General features: G+C 40.9%; 1 protein-coding gene across 1 annotated transcript in view; it reads right to left on the bottom strand.

Moving 5' to 3' along the window:
- Window positions 1-353: 353 nt before the first annotated feature.
- LOC124145908 overlaps window positions 354-19,739 on the bottom strand; it is a 40,687-nt gene continuing 21,301 nt past the window's right edge. Inside the window, exons 19-35 of the mRNA XM_048402842.1 lie at window positions 19,294-19,427; window positions 18,443-18,528; window positions 17,156-17,369; window positions 15,964-16,088; window positions 15,276-15,382; window positions 13,469-13,537; window positions 12,589-12,679; window positions 11,803-11,957; window positions 11,076-11,167; window positions 9,692-9,756; window positions 8,860-8,995; window positions 6,199-6,317; window positions 4,821-4,930; window positions 4,119-4,187; window positions 3,150-3,237; window positions 1,807-1,946; window positions 354-1,033 (exon numbers count right to left, since the gene is read on the bottom strand). Coding sequence (XP_048258799.1) covers window positions 941-1,033; window positions 1,807-1,946; window positions 3,150-3,237; window positions 4,119-4,187; window positions 4,821-4,930; window positions 6,199-6,317; window positions 8,860-8,995; window positions 9,692-9,756; window positions 11,076-11,167; window positions 11,803-11,957; window positions 12,589-12,679; window positions 13,469-13,537; window positions 15,276-15,382; window positions 15,964-16,088; window positions 17,156-17,369; window positions 18,443-18,528; window positions 19,294-19,427 — 1,893 coding nt within the window. The 3' untranslated portion in view covers window positions 354-940. The remainder of the gene's footprint in view (window positions 1,034-1,806; window positions 1,947-3,149; window positions 3,238-4,118; window positions 4,188-4,820; window positions 4,931-6,198; window positions 6,318-8,859; window positions 8,996-9,691; window positions 9,757-11,075; window positions 11,168-11,802; window positions 11,958-12,588; window positions 12,680-13,468; window positions 13,538-15,275; window positions 15,383-15,963; window positions 16,089-17,155; window positions 17,370-18,442; window positions 18,529-19,293; window positions 19,428-19,739) is intronic.

Here is a 19,739-nt window from a genome sequence, read left to right as displayed (position 1 = left end):
AAACTCTTTGGGGGGATTTGATTTCCAGCTTATAAACAACTCAACTGACAAAATTACAAAAAAATGAAAAATTTGATTTTGTACAACAATGTACAACAAGATTTTGCCACTAACATGGCTATATCCCCCGTCCCTGTTGCAGAATTTATGACATAATTAAATCTAAACAAACCCTAACCATTTTTAACCGAGGTGGAACTTGTCATGGAAATTGTAAAAAAAAGATGAGTTTGGAACCTAAGTCCATCTTGTTGCCATGGAAACGTAAAAAATTAAAATTTCTAAAATTTCTCAATAGCAAAAGGCACCAGTTCAGCATGTACCTGACAAACCTGCAAAGTTTGATGAAAAAATATTGAACGGTTTATGAGTTATGCTCCGGAAACGAACCCTACCCTCACAGAAGCTAAGTCCATCTTGTTGCCATGGAAACGTAAAAAATAAAAATTTCTAAAATTTCTGACCTGTCCTCCAAACTATACATCTACTGTACGTCAGCATTTCAGTCTGAACCAGAGGACCAGTCCTCCACACTATACATCTTCTGTACGTCAGAATCGCAGTCCGAACCAGAGGACCAGTCCGCCACACTATACATCTTCTGTACGTCAGCATCTCAGTCCGATCCAGAGGACCAGTCCGCCACACTATACATCTTCTGTACGTCAGCATTTCAGTCCGAACCAGAGGACCAGTCAGCCACTCTATACATCTACTGTATGTCAGCATCTCAGTCCGAACCAGAGGACCAGTCCTCCACTCTATACATCTACTGTACGTCAGCATTTCAGTCTGAACCAGAGGACAAGTCCTCCACACTATACATCTTCCGTACGTGAGCATCTCAGTCCGAACCAGAGGACCAGTCCACCACTCTATACATCTACTGTACGTCAGCATTTCAGTCCGAACCAGAGGACGAGTCCTCCACACTATACACCTACTCTACGTCAGCATCGCGGTCCGACTCAGAGGATGAGTCATCTGCATTGGTGGAGTTGTTGGGAGAGATAGATTTTGTGGCATCTCGATCCTGAAAAAAATAACTTCACTACATAGAAATGCATTATTTGGATACTAAAACTAGACAATAAAGTTTTGATTAACTGAGAAATGTTCATATAATGCATTGAGTTGTCTTGTACTGCCATGGTTCCTGGATCTATTATTTACTTATCCAATAACTGGAGGCACAAGGGTCTCTAACTCACCATAATTCTTCTAGAATTTGGGCATCAATAATGAGTGAGTTTGTGAGTGAGTTGAATGTTATGCCATTTTTGGCATCATTCCAGCTAAGGGGGACACCAAGAAATGTCTGAATAACATGCACAGGTGACAAATTTGTTTAAAGTCAAATCAGAATAAATGTCACATGAATGAATTTGTTGTCTCAAATTATAGAAGATAATGTGATTCATTGTTTAAAAAATCATAAACACATTTAGGTGACAGAAATATGGAAAAAAGAGTTGGAAAAGTTTTGTTTTGTTAGTTTGTTGTTAAACGCTGCACTCGGCAATTTTCCAGCTATATGACGGCGGTCCGTAATTGAATCTGGACCAGACAATCCAGTGATTGACATCATGAGCATCAATCGCAATGGGGATACGATGACATGCATCAAATAGTCAGCAAGCCTGACCACCCGATCCCGTTAGTCGCATGTTACGACAAGCATAGTCGCCTTTTAACGCAAGCATGGGTTGCTGAAGATCTATTCAGTTGGAAAGAGGTAGAAGCATTCTTTACCCCATTAACCAGAGTGGGTGTGGAAGCATTATTTAATATGTTGATGATACTCACAAATGGAGATGCTATGTTGTTCTTCCGGCAGTGGTAGTCGACATAACGTACATACTTTCTGGTCAGCTGGGAACTGCGGATGCCAGCCTCCTGCAGTTGTCTCCCTGCAGTCATCATTGCATCAAGATCTCTGTTGGAATCTGACAACACAAACATGGCTGCTTAAAGATGGCAGTTCCTTTGATCTCTGTCTGAGTGAGTGAGTGAGTATGGGTTTACGCCACTTTTAGTAATATTCCAGCAATATCACGGCAGCAGACACCAGAAATGGGCTTCACACATTGTACCCATTTCAGGAATTGAAACCAGGTCTTCGGCTTGACGAGCAAACGCTTTAACCACTAGGCTACCCGACCGCCCCAATCTCTATATGACCATGATAAAGACACAGAGCCTAAATTGTTTTGTCTGTTATTCAACGTTGCCCTCACAAGCAATATTCCTTCCACATGATGGTAGCATGTAAATGACCAGTGTCTGGTCCAGACCATCCAGAGATAGGTACTCTAAACAACGATCAACACCATCGGGGTATGATGACATGCTATCATCAAAGTCACCCAGCCTGACCACCCGTTCAAAATGATCACCTCTCATGACCAGCGTAGGTTGCTGGGGACCTTCGCTTACCTAGAGTCCCATGGGGCTACACAGAGCCTATGGGACATGTAGGACCTAAATCTGAAAATACATTTAGCTCTTGTACCTAGAACTGTCACAGTGAGTCAGGCCCAAAAATGCTTTTTAAGGTAGAACTTATTTCCCAATCATGAATATTGTGCTAGCAGATTAAGTGGTGATGGTGAAATGGGTTTAACGTCACGTCCAAGATTATTGCACTGTATGTATATGTGTGTGTGTGTGTGTATGTGTGGGTGCTTGTACTAGTTCTGACTAATGCCGATTTATAGTGCAAGCCCACTGAGATACCATGCCGCAGTTTAACATGAATACCCCACTCAGACACAGTATACTGACTCCGAGCACACCAGTCAGTTTTACACACTTAATGCTGAGCTTCAGACAGGGAAACAACAAGTACCATCTTTTGGAATGATGCGGAAGCGGATCAAACCCCGGACCTTCCACTCTCCGGGTGGACGCTCTACCACTTGACCACAGAGGCAGTCCTAGCAGATTAAGGTTCATATTCAGAGCAAATATGGGATTCAAACCCATAACCTGCAGATTCTGACATGGCTAAGGGGTGCAACTCTGCACAGCAAACTGTACTATTAGTGTAGGGCACTCCACAAGCAAGTCATTGCAAAACAAAAGGTATATTTCTTTAGATCTCATAAACTGCTCCCACTGACAACTAAACATCTCATTGTCAAACTTACAATGGTAGCTGAGACAATGGTCGTAGGCTTTCAGTAGCAGCTTGTGCTTGGACCTGAAAGTGTTCACCAAAGACGGGATCAACTCCACCTGAAACATGCCATCATCGATAATTTGAAAACCTGTCAGACCAAGTGGGTGTTCACACTCCTATCTGTGACACAAGGGAAGCGTCCAAACCAAATGATAGCAACCAGTCCACAGACCTACAGACTACAGGTTTGTTCACAGTACTTAAAGATGTTATAGACCATTCTTACAGTCAGGTGGAGACTCTACTGCAGTCTTATTTGCACTCTCTTGTCCACAACAGTGGACAGTGTTATCGGTGTGATATACCAATCCAAAACTTTGATATCTCGAATGAGGTCACACAGCAGGAACTAGTTTGAATAAGATCATTAGTGACAACTTGCTAACAAAATACTATTTCTGAATGTTTCCTGTAAATTTAGAAAGAGATCTCCCAATATGTCAGCACCTCAATGAGTGAGTGAGTTGGGTTTTACGCCGCTTTTAATATGATTCCAGTTATATCATGGCGTGTCAGCTTAATGTGGGAGGAAAGCCCAAAGTGATGCAGGTCTCAGACATTTACCACTTCAGTGAAACCAACGAGCATGGGTATGGTGCTGACAAACCTAGAAACATAATCTGGGCGAACTGGGATTCAAACACACTTCAATGAACAAACATGGCTGTAAATCATTTGGTACAATATTACAAATAGGGTGGTTCACTCAGGCATTGAGGTCGAACATGGTTTCTTAGTTACTTCAATGAATGAAAATAAGTCTTTGAAAATTTTTAAAATGACATAAAAAGAAAGTGATTATTACCCTTGTGTGTTTAACTATCTTACATATCATTTATTAGGAATAAAAAATACTGACTACGATACGGGAACACATTCAGCTGATTATTAATATCTCTATATTTCCATGGCCCCCATGACTTCAAGCCTGACTCACCTCGTTTGTGAAACGGATGTGAGAAAACACAAAACCTAGTGGCAGATCTGCATTCAGACCCCGGTACATCTGAAAAGATTATCATTAGAGACGTAATGCTACACTTTGTCGCGACATCCATTAGTATCTCACAAGTAAGGTTAAGACATGACGTGCATTCCAGAATATAGGTGGAATTCAGTCACAGTCATGAGAAATTAACACAAGCAACCACGGATCAGAAGGTCCCTGGTTCGAATCCTATCACGGGACTTAAAAACATGTGACCCTCTTCTTTGACTAGTAAAGGTTCAGTGATTACAAGAATGGTGCTTTCACTGTACTCAGCAATAAAGCAAGAATTAAAGAATTCACAAGTCTTATGGTTTATTCATTAATACTGTAGTTACAATATGATAATAGTCTGCAATATATGACAGCGATATGTTCCATTTATGTGGTAGTTTGACTTGGTGTTGCTGCTGTCTTGGCTCTGTAGATCAGTTTAGGTCTGAAGACTTCTGCTTCCTTTTGAAACAGATCATCAAACCTGACAAATTTTTTAATAAACATATTTTGTCTATTGCCTTTTTTACATTCTGATCTGAAAAGTCCTTCAAATAAAAATAACCAGTGTGATCTAAAGATTAATAACCTGCCTGCAGCAGTTTGCAAAAGTCACTTGCTGACTGAGTCAGTTCTAGTCTAACAGAAGATTCTCACCTGCAGCAGCTGATCAGCCTCTGGTGATGAAGTGATGAAATAGTGCACCCACAATATGCCGGCTGGCTTCAGCTGACTGCTCATAGCTTGTCTGTGTATCATAGACACCACTGAAACACAGGCATGGTCAGCTGCATTGTCTCATCAAAAGAATATAACATCACAGAAACCTCATCCTGTGCTGAAATGATTACAGTAGAACACGGATATAATGAACATGGATAGAGCAAACAAACGGATACATCAAACTGTTAAAACATCCCCAATTTATCTCCTATATATTATCACATAAAATTTACGTACATGACAAACTCTCTACAGCAAACTAACCGATATAGCGAACTGATATCTGATCACCGACAAACCTATCTACCACAAATTAGTGACGTGTATAGGGAACTGAGAAATCTCACTCAGTGTCAAGTGTCACTGAAAATTGGCTGTATGCAATCAGACGGGAATCAACACAATCGCAAAGAATCAACACAATCACTGGTGACAATTCAACCTTGTTAAACTTGCATTATGTTAATCTTAATTGTCCATGTAATTGGACTTATCTAGTCTGTAAAACAAACAAATTTCTTTCAATAATGTTTACATTAATTTTGGTGATATTGGAATATATTATTCTGATAAAATATAAACTTCAGATACAGTTTCTTCCGACCATTGCATTAAATTTTGGTCCTTTTTAACCGAATCACAGGTAGATGCGGGAGGAAATGGGCACAAACATGTACGTGTATTAATATCTACAGTAGAACATGGATATAACGAACGAGGAAGACAAGGAGCTCACCAGACATGAACACCTACACTACACACCTTCAGTCCATGGGAAGACAAGGAGCTCACCAATACATGAACACCTACACTACACACCTTCAGTCCATGGGAAGACAAGGAGCTCACCAATACATGAACAACTACGCTACTCACCGTCAGTCCATGGGAAGACAAGAAGCTCACCAATACATGAACACCTACGCTACTCACCTTCAGTCCATGGGAAGACAAGAAGCTCACCAATACATGAACACCTACACTACTCACCTTCAGTCCATGGGAAGACAAGAAGCTCACCAATACATGAACACCTACACTACACACCTTCAGTCCATGGGAAGACAAGGAGCTCACCAATACATGAACACCTACACTACTCACCTTCAGTCCATGGGAAGACAAGAAGCTCACCAATACATGAACACCTACGCTACTCACCTTCAGTCCATGGGAAGACAAGAAGCTCACCAATACATGAACACCTATGCTACTCACCTTCCCCATAATGATACTGGGACTTCTCCTTTAACAACGACAGTCCATGGGAAGACAAGTAGCTCGCCAATACATGAACAACTTCACTACTCACCTTCCCCATAATGATACTGGGACTTCTCCTTTAACAACGACAGTCCATGGGAAGACAAGTAGCTCGCCAACATGTCTGTCCTTTGCTTGAGGTGCCATACAAGCTCATCATGTCTCTCCCTGGGGAAAACATTAATCTCTCATAACTAGTGTATTTGACCCAATAAGTGCCCCCCTATTAAAAGAAAACTTGCAATGAATGGTGGCATTTGTTCCTGTGTGAGGAATCCATGATGATACAACCACGAAGTGGACATAAATATTCCTAAATATTCCTATTGGTATATATTGAGGGAAGACAAGAGGTGCGAACAAAAGCTGATAATTACAGACCCATCACCATTCTTGTCTCAGAAACTTTTTTGCTTCTGCGTTAAAATCCATACTGACTAAATATATAAACAAAAGTCATTGACTTTTCAAAATACAGACAGGCTTCCATGCAGGGTATTCAACGGTGGACAACTTATTCGAACTGACAAATTGAAATCGACTAGAAAAAAAACAATATTTTGTTTTCAGAGACTTTCAAAAGGCCTTTGAAAGGATATGGATGGCTTTTATCGTGATTATTGTAAAGAATGGAAGTTAACTATCAATGTTGTCAAAACTAAGACAGTCTTATTTGGACCATGTGCATCTCTGAAAGAGACATTTTCATTCAATCTTGATGGACATATGCTTGATGCAGTAGATGCATATGTCTACTCAAGCAGTTCAGACCCGTGAAGATTCCGGGGTAGAATAGGTCTTCAGCAACCCATGCTTGCCGTAAGGGGTGACTATGCTTGTCGTAAAAGGCGACTAACGGGATCGGATGGTCAGGCTCGCTGACTTGGTTGATGAATGTCATCGATCTCAATTGCGTGGATCGATGCTCATGATATCAATCACTGGATTGTCTGGTCCAGACTCGATTATTTACAGATCGCCGTCATATACAGTAAAGTACGGTTATAAGGAAGTCAAAGGGACTACTAATTTTAGTTCGTTATAACTGTAATTCGTTATAAGCACATATACAGTATAACTACGGCAAATAGTCGGGACTAAAAAGTTAGTTCGTTATATCCATTAGTTCGTTATAAGCGTGTTCATTATAACCGTAGTTTACTGTAGCTGGAATATTGATGACTGCGGCGTTAAACAGCAAACCAACTCAAGCAGTTCAGTCCCTTGATGATCAAGGATTATAAGCCATGTCCAAAGACATACATTACCCCTTGACTGTATTTTTAAGTGTTTTCATTACATGGTATTACCTGTCATGCTTTATGGTAGTATAGGTGTTTTGTTAGAAAGTGAACATCATCAATTATGAAATCTTGGTAAAAGGTAAAATAGGGCATTTACCAAGTTCTGTATACTTAAAGAAATGTATGATTTCATACTGGTATACTTGAGTCACTAATGAATTCACCAATAAATCATCAGTTATTTACAATAGTTTAGTACCTTTGTTACTAATCAGCACTAATCATCATGGAGAACATTAATAAAAAGTATATTAGACGAATGAGGTTTATCTTACGTATGGTATAATCCTCATCTGTGTAACAGGTCTTGAGTCACTTACAAAGACGATCTGATCAGTTTATTCAGAAGTGGTTCATGGAGCACACAAACTCCAGCAAAGCTAAATTTTATCATTGTATTAAACCTAATCTTAGCTTCGAATTTTATGTATCTTCCTCGGGTTTTACCTTGACCTACAACAGTGGGGGTCCAGGGACCCCAATAATTAATTTTAAGGGTCCTTTCAGGCAATATTAGAGTCCTGAAATGAAATGGTGTGGTGTACTCATTTTGATAAGAACTTTAGAGCCTGGAATGAATCAAAGATCATGTGGACAGTGGTCATGATTGATGGATGAAATGACAAGCATCCATAACTGCTGTTGATGCACTGTGGTCTAGGTACGATGTATATTATTGTGCGTCCCTAGAGACACAGTGTATATTTTTCTGCAACCATTCTCTACATCTGTGTGTACTGGATGTACAGTTGTGTGTCGTGTAAACCCTGTCTTCCTGCTAAACAGCCTGCCCTATTTTAAAGTTATGCACTAGCATTCATTGTATACATGTATTATTAAATACTGGTTCTAAATTTCCAATATAATTCCTAATTGACTTACCTTAGATGCCCTCTGTAAAATGTTATATAGTCAGCAGTGTTAATGCATTGTTTCAACCATGTAAATATAGTGTCTCCCAACACCCACGTAGCCCTTGATAATTGTAAAAATGTAAACAATGTATTCAAGGCCTCAGATTTCATAAAATAATTCATTCATGTACTAAAAGTCTACATCCCGCTCTCCACAGGCTGCATAGTGAGTGAGTGAGTTTCCTTTTATGCCGCTTTTAGCAGTATACCAGCAATATCATGGCAGGGGACACCAGAAGTGAGTGAGTGAGTGAGTGAGTGAGTGAGTGAGTGAGTGAGTGAGTGAGTGAGTGAGTGAGTGAGTGAGTGAGTGAGTGAGTGAGTGAGTGAGTGAGTGAGTGAGTGAGTTTCTTAACTGTTAACCACTTTGATAAAACCCACGAGCACTGGTATGGTGGTGACAAACCTAGAAACTTAATCAGAGCAGATCTGGGCATCCAGCCCATGATCTCTCATATCTGGCACCTCTTCATTCGGTGTACATATGCTCACCTGTGTATGTATGCACAGAACAAGGCCCGTTTCACATTCTCCACAGCAGCTTTACGAATGGCCCTGCTGTTGTCGATAGCCCTCAGGGTGTCTATATTCCCCACCTCACCAAGATGAAAAGCGATTCTCTGTGTTGCTGTAACGTGAAATATTGAAATTAGACAAGACTGAGACCTACCTACCTACCTCAACCACATAACAATTTCCTACAGTGCTGACATGGTAGTTTGGGGCACCAAGTCGAAGTCAGTCAATTCTGCTGTTGGTAGCCTTAGTAGGCTGGTACATGCAGAGTGAACTTGGGACGTAACTGAGGGAAACAAAAGCTCTTTTTAGTCCTTCTTCATGACAAATCGTCGTGCTATTTTAAGAAAATACTAATACATAATGAGTTTAGTGAAAATTTCATTTTCGTTATTTTTATTCCAAAATGTCAATCAGCCAGTTTGTAGACCTAACCTGAGAAAAGCTAACCTGAACATACCTTGTGAAATATGGAAACCTGAGGAATGATATCGCTATCATACTCATGAGTCTAATATTGCAGTGCACAGATGAGTCAATTCAATGTTGATACCTACTGAGACTTGCCCGATCCTGGTAATAATCACATCACTATTTAATACTGCTGTTCCCCCCTCAGCATGTTCACAAAGCCGACTCAAAGAGTTCCCCTACATGCATCCCTCTCAGAAGTCGACCATGTCCAGCAGAGCGAGATTATATGATGCTTCATGTGGTTTGGTTAGGAAAAATATCTACTATTTCTCACTAAAATTTAATAATTAGAAATATTTTTTGCCTAATTGACTTGTCCAAATCTACTACTAACCTTGTACAGCACGTTCCCCACCAGGGATTTTGTCCACCAGCTTGAAAAACATATCAGGTGTTAAACTGAAAACAAGGACAAACAATATTACTTCTATGGGGTGTGACCATGTTTGTTTCTAAAGCGCATGACAGTAAGTGCATTGTAGGATTGTTGTGAAGCAGACAAAGATAATTATGGCTACAAATAATATTGACATTTGATTAAGATTAGGAAATAAGATTTTTAATATTTGTTTTTAAATTTTCTGATAAATGTAGGTAAAAACATAAACAAACAAAAAATCCATTAGAAAAAATCTCCGATAATGACAGTGATAGGGGAGAATGTGAACCTGTCCTGAAAAATTGGCAATATTGCGGGTTCAGTCTTGGCATATTGTGATAGATATCTAGACATCATAATGCGTAAAATATACCAGGAATTTGGCTGTTTGTGTCACACACTGATAGTGTATTGCAACAGAGCAGCAATCCAGGGACAGAAATGCACTTTCTATGATCATGATAAAGCTTGGCATACTTGCGACAATATCATGAGTGCCTGGAGGCACACTAAAAACAATGCATTTCTGATTTAATTCAAATATCAATTTCTGTTAAAAATAAACTCATGGCAGGAACAACTCAGGTAACTGTTCATTATTATCCTCTGAAGCAATTATGAAGGATGTCAGGTCGCTCACAGAACACAGCCCTATTTTGACCACTTATTTTTTTGTATCTGTATCCAAATGTATGCAAAAGTTGCCAAAGCTTGTATTTTGTAACAATTAAATCAAGTACAATTTCAAGGTATTGCTTTAAGAGTCTTTATAATAGTGACATATAATTATTTTCTGATTGCAGTTAACAATTGCACGTCTGACTTCTGGTTGCTGGACAACAGTTTTCAGCATGTTAGGAGACACACCAAGAGCTTTTGAAGCTCGTTTCAAGTATTTATTAATGGCATAAAATGGTTCTCCTCTTTCTACTTCACACTGAAAGAAATCGTATACCTTAAAAATCAACTGTTTCACATCAGCTGAGTAGTGCATTTTGTCAATCAACAACAATGACATACACCACGTAGCATGCTGTTCCTCCTACCATTGTGCCCCCTCCATTCAAGATGTCAACTTGTAGATATAACAACATGATAGTTTCTGTAACCACCGTTTTTCAGTGATGGGAATAAAAATAACAAACAGCAGATATTGTTGGTACAGGGTATTCGTTGCTGTGTACTGCATTGACATTTAATAGACAGTTCCCGATTTTGAGTTATTTTGCAATTCATCGTTCTCATTTGGAGCAAAACGGACTGTAAAAGATGGTTTACCTTTCCCTTTACCCCCCGACAGCAGTGGACAAACTTTCAACTTATTGTATACATCTCCAACCTTTTCAGTGACTCAGTGATGTTTTCCCATTGTTTGTGTACGATGCAGTGGAACAGGTATTCGTCTGCTACATCTTCAAACCTGTGAACTTGCTGAAACAGGCAACAGAAGTTCATCTGAAAATGCACACACTGATTGCAAGGTTATCATATCTTTGCACAACATGGCAATATGGCAATGTAACAGCAGTTTGTGTGTATATAGGAACTATTCAGTGAGAAATCTCCCACAAATCTTACAACACAATGTCTCTTTCCTAAATGCAGTAAGTCATCAATTAGTGCAGGGTGAATGTGTTTCAAACTGTTGTGGGAAGTGTGGATTTTCTGTACTTGCTGGACCAGGCAAACCACTGACCTACAGCTTGTTGGACCAGGCAAACCACTGACCTACAGCTTGCTGGACCAGACAAATCGCTGACCTACTGCTTGCTGGACCAGACAAACCACTGACCTACAGCATGTTGGACCAGACAAACCAGTGACCTACGGCAAGCTGGACCAGGCAAACCACTGACCTACGGCAAGCTGGACCAGACAAACCACAGACCTACAGCTTGCTGGACCAGGCAAACCACTGACCTACGGCAAGCTGGACCAGACAAACCATTGACCTACAGCATGTTGGACCAGACAAATCCACTGACTTACAGCATACTGAACCAGGCAGTGACCTACAGCATTCTGGTCAGGATGTTGTTGAGTGTCCTGAGTGAATTGTTTCCTACCTTGCTGGGCACCGGAGGTACAGGGAAAGGCACAGGGATGTCTACAGCTTGCAGGTAGTTGCTGAGTATATGGAGTGAGGCCGGTTCTAGAGACACACCCTCCTCCTGGCATCGTTCCCATACACCTAGGGCTGCATCCTCATCATGCAGGTTCCCTGCAGACAAACTCATTAATACACATGTATGATGGCAATGTCCTTGAACTGTAGTACTCAACTCAATTCATCTGGAATTCTACTTATCTCAACTTTATAAAACATTTCATGTGATCATATTGATTCAAAGGACTTGATTCATTTAGTCCATGAAATCTTATGTTTCAGATTCCTCTGTTGTAAAATGTATTCATTCGGTAAAAGCCTTTTTCCTGGTGCTGAATTCCTATTAAATACAAGGGGCGTTCGGGTAGCCAAGTGGTTAAAGCGTTCGCTCGTCATGCCGAAGACCCAGGTTAGATTCCCGACATGGGTACAATGTGTGAAGCCCATTTCTCGTGTCCCCCGCCATGATATTGCTGGAATATTGCTAAAAGCGGAGTAAAACCATACTCACTCACTATTAAATACAAGTGAGTGAGTGAGTGAGTATAGTTTTACGTGTTTTTAGCATTATTCCAGCAATATCATGGCGGGGGACACCAGAAATGGGCTTCACACATTGTACCCATGTGGGAAATTGAACCCAGGTCTTCTGCATGAAGAGCAACCCCTTTAACCACTAGGCTACCCCACCGTCCCGATACAGCAGGAATATTGCTGACTGTCCTGTGACACAACATCCACTCACCATAGCATCTGATGAGCTCCGACATGAGAATCCTCCGGTCAATATCCTCAACACCTCGGGCTGCTTCAACCAGGCCCTCAAGTTCTGTAATCTGAAAAATGAAGACGATGTAAACTCTTTACAGAGGACACATAAATTAATTAATTTCCCTCAGAAATATGCTTATTTGTTTCTGTCATGATTTTCTGATTGTGTAAGTTAAACTATTTGTATTGATTCATCTATACCACAAAAACCAGAGTACCAAAGATATAGAAGTTTTACTTTCATAATATTAATCTTAGGCCAAATAAAAAGTTTGTTGCCTTACCAATACCGTGAGAATGAAAGTTTGTTTGTTTCTTTTCTCTGTTTAACGCACACTCAGCAATATTCCAGCTACATGATGGCGGTCTGTTTGATCCATGCAATTGGAATAAGTGCTTGAGTATGGGGTAGGAGTGAAGCCCTAGAACTTCTCTGGAGTCAAACTGCCAAAAGATAGAGTGTTTGCTTGTTTGTTGTTTAACAACGCACTCAGCAGTATTCCAGCTATGTGACAGCAATCTGTAAATAATATTCTGGACCAAACATTCCAGTGATTGACATCATGAGCATGGGATACAATGACATGCATAAACTAAGTCAGCGAGTCTGACCACCCGATCCTGTTAAGTCACCTCTTACGACAAGCATAGTCGCCTTTTTCAGCAAGCATGGGTTGCTGAAGACCGATTCTAGCTAGGAACTTCAGGGTCCAAAGAGTGAGTGAGTGAGTGAGTGAGTGAGTGAGTGAGTGAGTGAGTGAGTGAGTGAAAAAAGTTCAATGCTGAACAGATCATATCCATATAGATATGGTGCCTTAGACCTGGTATAATAACTGTCTGTTCTATGGGCTCACCCTCAGTCCCTTCACTAGTTTATGAACCAGCTCCCTCATCCGATGATTCTCAAGATATGCACCTGATTCCTGAAACATTTGGACAAAAAAATACAGTTTCTTTAGTTAGAATTCTATGTTGAAATTATGTTAATAATCTTCCAAAAATACAGACCTGGCTGAAACTGAGAAGCCCCAAGTTGTGACATATACCCCAGGTACCTTCATGTACACTGACATATACCCCAGGTACCTTCCTGTACACTGACATATACCCCAGGTACCTTCCTGTACACATATATATACCCCAGGTACCTTCATGTACACTGACATATACCCCAGGTACCTTCCTGTACACTGACATATACCCCAGGTACCTTCTTGTACATAGACATATACCCCAGGTACCTTCCTGTACACAGATATATACCCCAGGTACCTTCCTGTACACTGACATATACCCCAGGTACCTTCTTGTACATAGATATATACCCCAGGTACCTTCCTGTACACTGACATATACCCCAGGTACCTTCTTGTACATAGACATATACCCCAGGTACCTTCCTGTACACAGATATATACCCCAGGTACCTTCCTGTACACAGATATATACCCAGGTACCTTCCTGTACACAGACATATACCCCAGGTACCTTCCTGTACACTGACATATACCCCAGGTACCTTCCTGTACACTGACATATACCCCAGGTACCTTCCCGTACACAGACACATACCCCAGGTACCTTCATGTACACTGACATTTACCCCAGGTACCTTCCTGTACACTGACATATACCCCAGGTACCTTCCTGTACACTGACATATACCCCAGGTACCTTCTTGTACATAGACATATACCCAGGTACCTTCCTGTACATAGATATATACCCCAGGTACCTTCCTGTACACAGACATATACCCCAGGTACCTTCCTGTACACTGACATATACCCCAGGTACCTTCCTGTACACAGACATATACCCCAGGTACCTTCCTGTACACAGATATATACCCCAGGTACCTTCCTGTACACAGACATATAATACCCCAGGTACCTTCCTGTACACAGACATATACCCCAGGTACCTTCCTGTACACAGACATATACCCCAGGTACCTTCCTGTACACAGACATATACCCAGGTACCTTCCTGTACACAGACATATACCCCAGGTACCTTCCTGTACAGAGATATATACCCCAGGTACCTTCCTGTACACAGATATATACCCCAGGTACCTTCCTGTACACAGACATATAATACCCCAGGTACCTTCCTGTACACAGACATATACCCCAGGTACCTTCCTGTACACAGACATATACCCCAGGTACCTTCCTGTACACAGACATATACCCAGGTACCTTCCTGTACACAGACATATACCCCAGGTACCTTCCTGTACAGAGATATATACCCCAGGTACCTTCCTGTACACAGATATATACCCCAGGTACCTTCCTGTACACAGATATATACCCCAGGTACCTTCCTGTACACAGATATATACCCCAGGTACCTTCCTGTACACAGATATATACCCCAGGTACCTTCCTGTACACAGACATATACCCCAGGTACCTTACTGTACACAGATATATACCCCAGGTACCTTCATGTACAGAGACATATACCCCAGGTACCTTCCTGTACACAGACATATACCCCAGGTACCTTCCTGTACACAGACATATTCCCAGGTACCTTCCTATACACTGACCACTGTGTGACACTGGGGCAACTGGACAAGAGTGTCCTAACTATCACAATACTATTGCAATTGCAGGAATGCCCACAATAGCACCACTTTTTTCCACTCACCTTTAAAAGTTTGGAAACCTTCTGGTGTTGTCCACATCGAAGAAAACCTTCAATCAATCGTACGATGGCTTCCTGTTGTCCGAGAAGACCAGTTGCTGTATCAACCACTAAACAGCGACAGAAAGTTAGATAATGGCATGAAAATCTCACAAAATCATTCTGTTAGGATTATGAGTAACATTTATATAAGTTTATAAATTTAACACATCGGTGTGTCTCTGGCTATAAACTTATGCAGAGATGTAAATTATTTAATTTCCCATCTTAGGGTGTAAGATTAACTGCAAATATCAACTTGTTTTAAAGACAGTCACTGCTGAGTGTTGTCCAAGACTTTCCTGTCTGCAGTACCTGGGATTAAACACAAGCTTACCTGTCTACAGTGCCTGGGATTAAACACTGACTCACCTGTCTGCAGTACCTGGGATTAAACACTGACTCACCTGTCTGCAATGCCTGGGATTAAACACTGACTCACCTGTCTACAGTGCCTGGGATTAAACACAGACTCACCTGTCTGCAGTGCCTGGGATTAAACACTGACTCACCTGTCTGCAATGCCTGGGATTAAACACTGACTCACCTGTCTGCAGTGCCTGGGATTAAACACAGACTCACCTGTCTGCAGTGCCTGGGATTAAACACAGACTCACCTGTCTGCAGTGCCTGGGATTAAACACAGACTCACCTGTCTGCAGTGCCTGGGTTTCCCCGGTAGTGATGAGCCAGAGGATGACATCATTCAGCTTCGGTATCCAGCTGTACTTGGAAGCAGTGTACATCACTCCTTCTGTGACTTCATGTAAATCTTTGCTGGAATGATCAAATACAACCTTACACACACTGAGGCCTAGTCTAGCAGTCACTCACCAGTAACCGGTACATGTTTATAACAAACTGATGGATATAACAAACTGTTTGTTGGTCCTGGCCATTTACTGTATATATGCTGTATATATGCTCATAACGAACTAGGGTTATTAAGAACTAAACAAAGTGGTCCCTTTGAGTTCATTATACATGTCATAACCATAGTTTACTGTAGTTTCCAACACAAATGATGTGAGACCTTATCTGTTCAGGTTAACAAACTACGTCAGGCAGTGATCCAGCCCAGCGATCATTACCTAAACCTATATGGGTGAAGTCCATTCCATTATTGAGATAGTGCTATTGCTTGCTTGTTTTTAACATCACTCTTACAAATATTCCAGCCATATAACAATTGCCTGTAAACAATCAAATCTGGACCAGACAAACCAGTAACTGATAAATATGAGCTATGTTCCACACCTTTGAGGTGCAATGACACACAATCACAATTAACTGACTTGTACAAAAATCACAGGACTTATGCTTACCCAGGATGCCCATACGGCAGAGCTACAGATAAGCTGCGCATCTGCATAAAATACCCCCGAAAAAAATTCAAAACCCAATTACTTTCAATTAATTTGCATACAGAAACGCATGCATCAAATGCATAAAAACAGCATGCGTAAAAACCCAATGAAGCTTTTTCAGCATGCGTACAATGGAGCTAATTTCCTAAACACAATTACAAGCTAATTTACTTTCTGAGTCAAGCCTATAGTTAGAACCCTAATCTACGTCTAAAACATTATTGTATTTTTTTTAAATCTCAAAATGTTGACTCATTTTGGGAAAAACCCAATAGAGTGATGCATAGATGAGTGAAAAAATAATGGTTACCCAATTAAAATAGAAAGCTTCGAGTAAAATCTCAATTGCTAAAAAAGTTATCTGGAGCTCTGCACAGGGAGATTGTGATAATTGAAAAATTATTTAAGCCTATATTGACTCACTCAGGAATCAGAACAGGTGCATCAGAGGATAATCCACAGTGTGACACTACCTACCTGTTCAGCAGTGCCTCCATGTATGTGTTCAACACAGGATGCGCCGTGTCAAGGTATCCAAAATACACCAGAGATTCCACCAGTCTAGCACCATAAGAGGCACTGGAGATAGTCTTGACCAGCTTGCTGCAGTCTGCCCTCATCGTGCCAGTCCTGGTCTTCAGCAGTTGGTGCCTCCACTTGTCAGAGTAATTCCCTAGTCGCACCAGGGCCTCTGTGGAAATAAAGTGTCACTTGTCAACAATCAACAACTTGAACTAATGACAACCATCTCCATCTATGCTGAACTGTGAACTATACCCGGTAGTGAGGACAAACCCAACTCACTCAAACATTACACACGATCTACTAACACTAACCATCAAGCCTAACACAATACTAACCATCAAGCCTAACACAACACTAACCATCAAGCCTAACACAACACTAACTAGGAAGCCTGACACAATACTAACCATCAAGCCTAACACAACACTAACCATCAAGCCTAACACAACACTAACCATCAAGCCTAACACAACACTAACTAGGAAGCCTAACACAACACTAACCATCAAGCCTAACACAACACTAACTAGGAAGCCTGACACAATACTAACCATCAAGCCTAACACAACACTAACTAGGAAGCCTAACACAACACTAACCATCAAGCCTAACACAACACTAACTAGGAAGCCTAACACAACACTAACCATCAAGCCTAACACAACACTAACTAGGAAGCCTAACACAACACTAACCATCAAGCCTAACACAACACTAACTAGGAAGCCTGACACAATACTAACCATCAAGCCTAACACAACACTAACTAGGAAGCCTGACACAATACTAACCATCAAGCCTAACACAACACTAACTAGGAAGCCTGACACAATACTTACCATCAAGCCTAACACAACACTAACTAGGAAGCCTAACACAAAACTAACCATCCTGCCTAACACAATACTAACCATCAAACCTAACACAACACTAACTAGGAAGCCTAACACAACACTAAACATCAAGCTATACACAACACTTACCATCCAGCCTAAGAACACAAACTATCAGGAATAAGACAACACTAACCATTCAGCCTAACACAACACTAACCATTCAGCCTAACACAACACTAACCATCAAGAATAAGACAACACTTAACATCAAACCTAACACAACAATAACCATTCAGCCTAACACAAACATCAAGTCTAACACAACACTAATCATCTGGCCAAACACAACACTAACCATCCGGCCAAACACAACACTAACCACCAAGAATAAGACAACACTTACCATCTTGCTGTCCTTCTTGTATTAGTAGATGAGCAACTGCTAGAACCAGACCATGGTAGTCAGAACGTTCAGGATACATCGCCTCTCTGACAAAACATAATATATATGTGTATAGACATACAAACATCCTAGCTAACGGGGTCACAGGTGGCCCAGTCGTCTAAGGCGCCGCGATTAGCTGTGCAGAGTTGCATCACTTGGGCACGCCAGAAACCTATGATTGTCGGTTCGAATCCCGGTTCGCCCAGATTATGTTTCTAGGTTTGTCAGCACCATACCCGTGCTCGTGGGTTTCACCAAAGTGGTAAATGTCTGAGACCTGCATCACTTCAGGCTTTCCTCCCACATTAAGCTGACACGCCATGATGTAACTGGAATAATGTTAAAACCAACTCACTCACTCACTCACTCACTTGTAGCTAACAAGTAGTGCACAAATGAATATTTACTTGGTCTACATTTGTTTGTACATAAAGACACATGCTTCCAACATCTGCATATTTTAAAAAAAAAGTATGGTGTAATAGCATCGTGGTTTAAGCGTTCACTCATCACCCAGGTTGAATTCTTTTCTCAAGGGTACAATGTGTGAAGTCCATTTCTGGACATATTTCATGATATTGCTGAGATATTGCTTAAAACAGCTTAAAACAAAACTTACTCACCCAAAAAATAAATTGACTATAACTTTCGTAAAGAACTATTAATATACTAATTGTTCACTGGATTCTTGTTTTGTAAGAATTTTTGCAGCAAAAAACCCATTGGGGGGGCAGATGATTTAATCCATCGAATTCCCCATGTAGGAGCTGTTTGTGCAGCATCTAGTTAGCAGACAACCTCACACTCACATTTGGTCCAGGCTCTGTAGTGCAGCAGGAACATCCCGGGCCTGTGTGGCGTACTGCTGTCCACGTCTCTGAAGTACAGGGAAGCTGACATTGGGTCCCTGTTCTGGATGACACTCTTCCTCTTGGTTCAAGGTCTGCAAGGGAAAATGCAGTGCACTTAACCTTGTTGGGCATAATATGCTTTTTTTTTCTATTTTTCTTTGTTGTTTAACACCGCACTCAGCAATTTTCCATCTATATGATGTGGTCTGTAAATGATCAAGTATGGACCAGATGATCCAGTGATTGACATCATGAGCATCAATCTACACAATTGGGATACGATTACATACATCAACCCAGTCAGGGAGCCTGACCACCCATTAGTCACCATTAGACTCGAAGACCATAATATGCTTCTATGTTGATCAATTAAGAAGTTGATTTGGAAGAGAGAGTTTTTTAAG

This window comes from Haliotis rufescens, unplaced genomic scaffold (assembly GCF_023055435.1).
Source record: "Haliotis rufescens isolate VD_foot unplaced genomic scaffold, xgHalRufe1.0.p SCAF_3, whole genome shotgun sequence".
In the NCBI taxonomy this organism is placed as follows: Eukaryota; Metazoa; Mollusca; class Gastropoda; order Lepetellida; family Haliotidae; genus Haliotis; species Haliotis rufescens.
The sequence above is the reverse complement of the archived record's forward strand: the minus strand, read 5'-3'. Positions and strand labels throughout refer to the sequence as shown.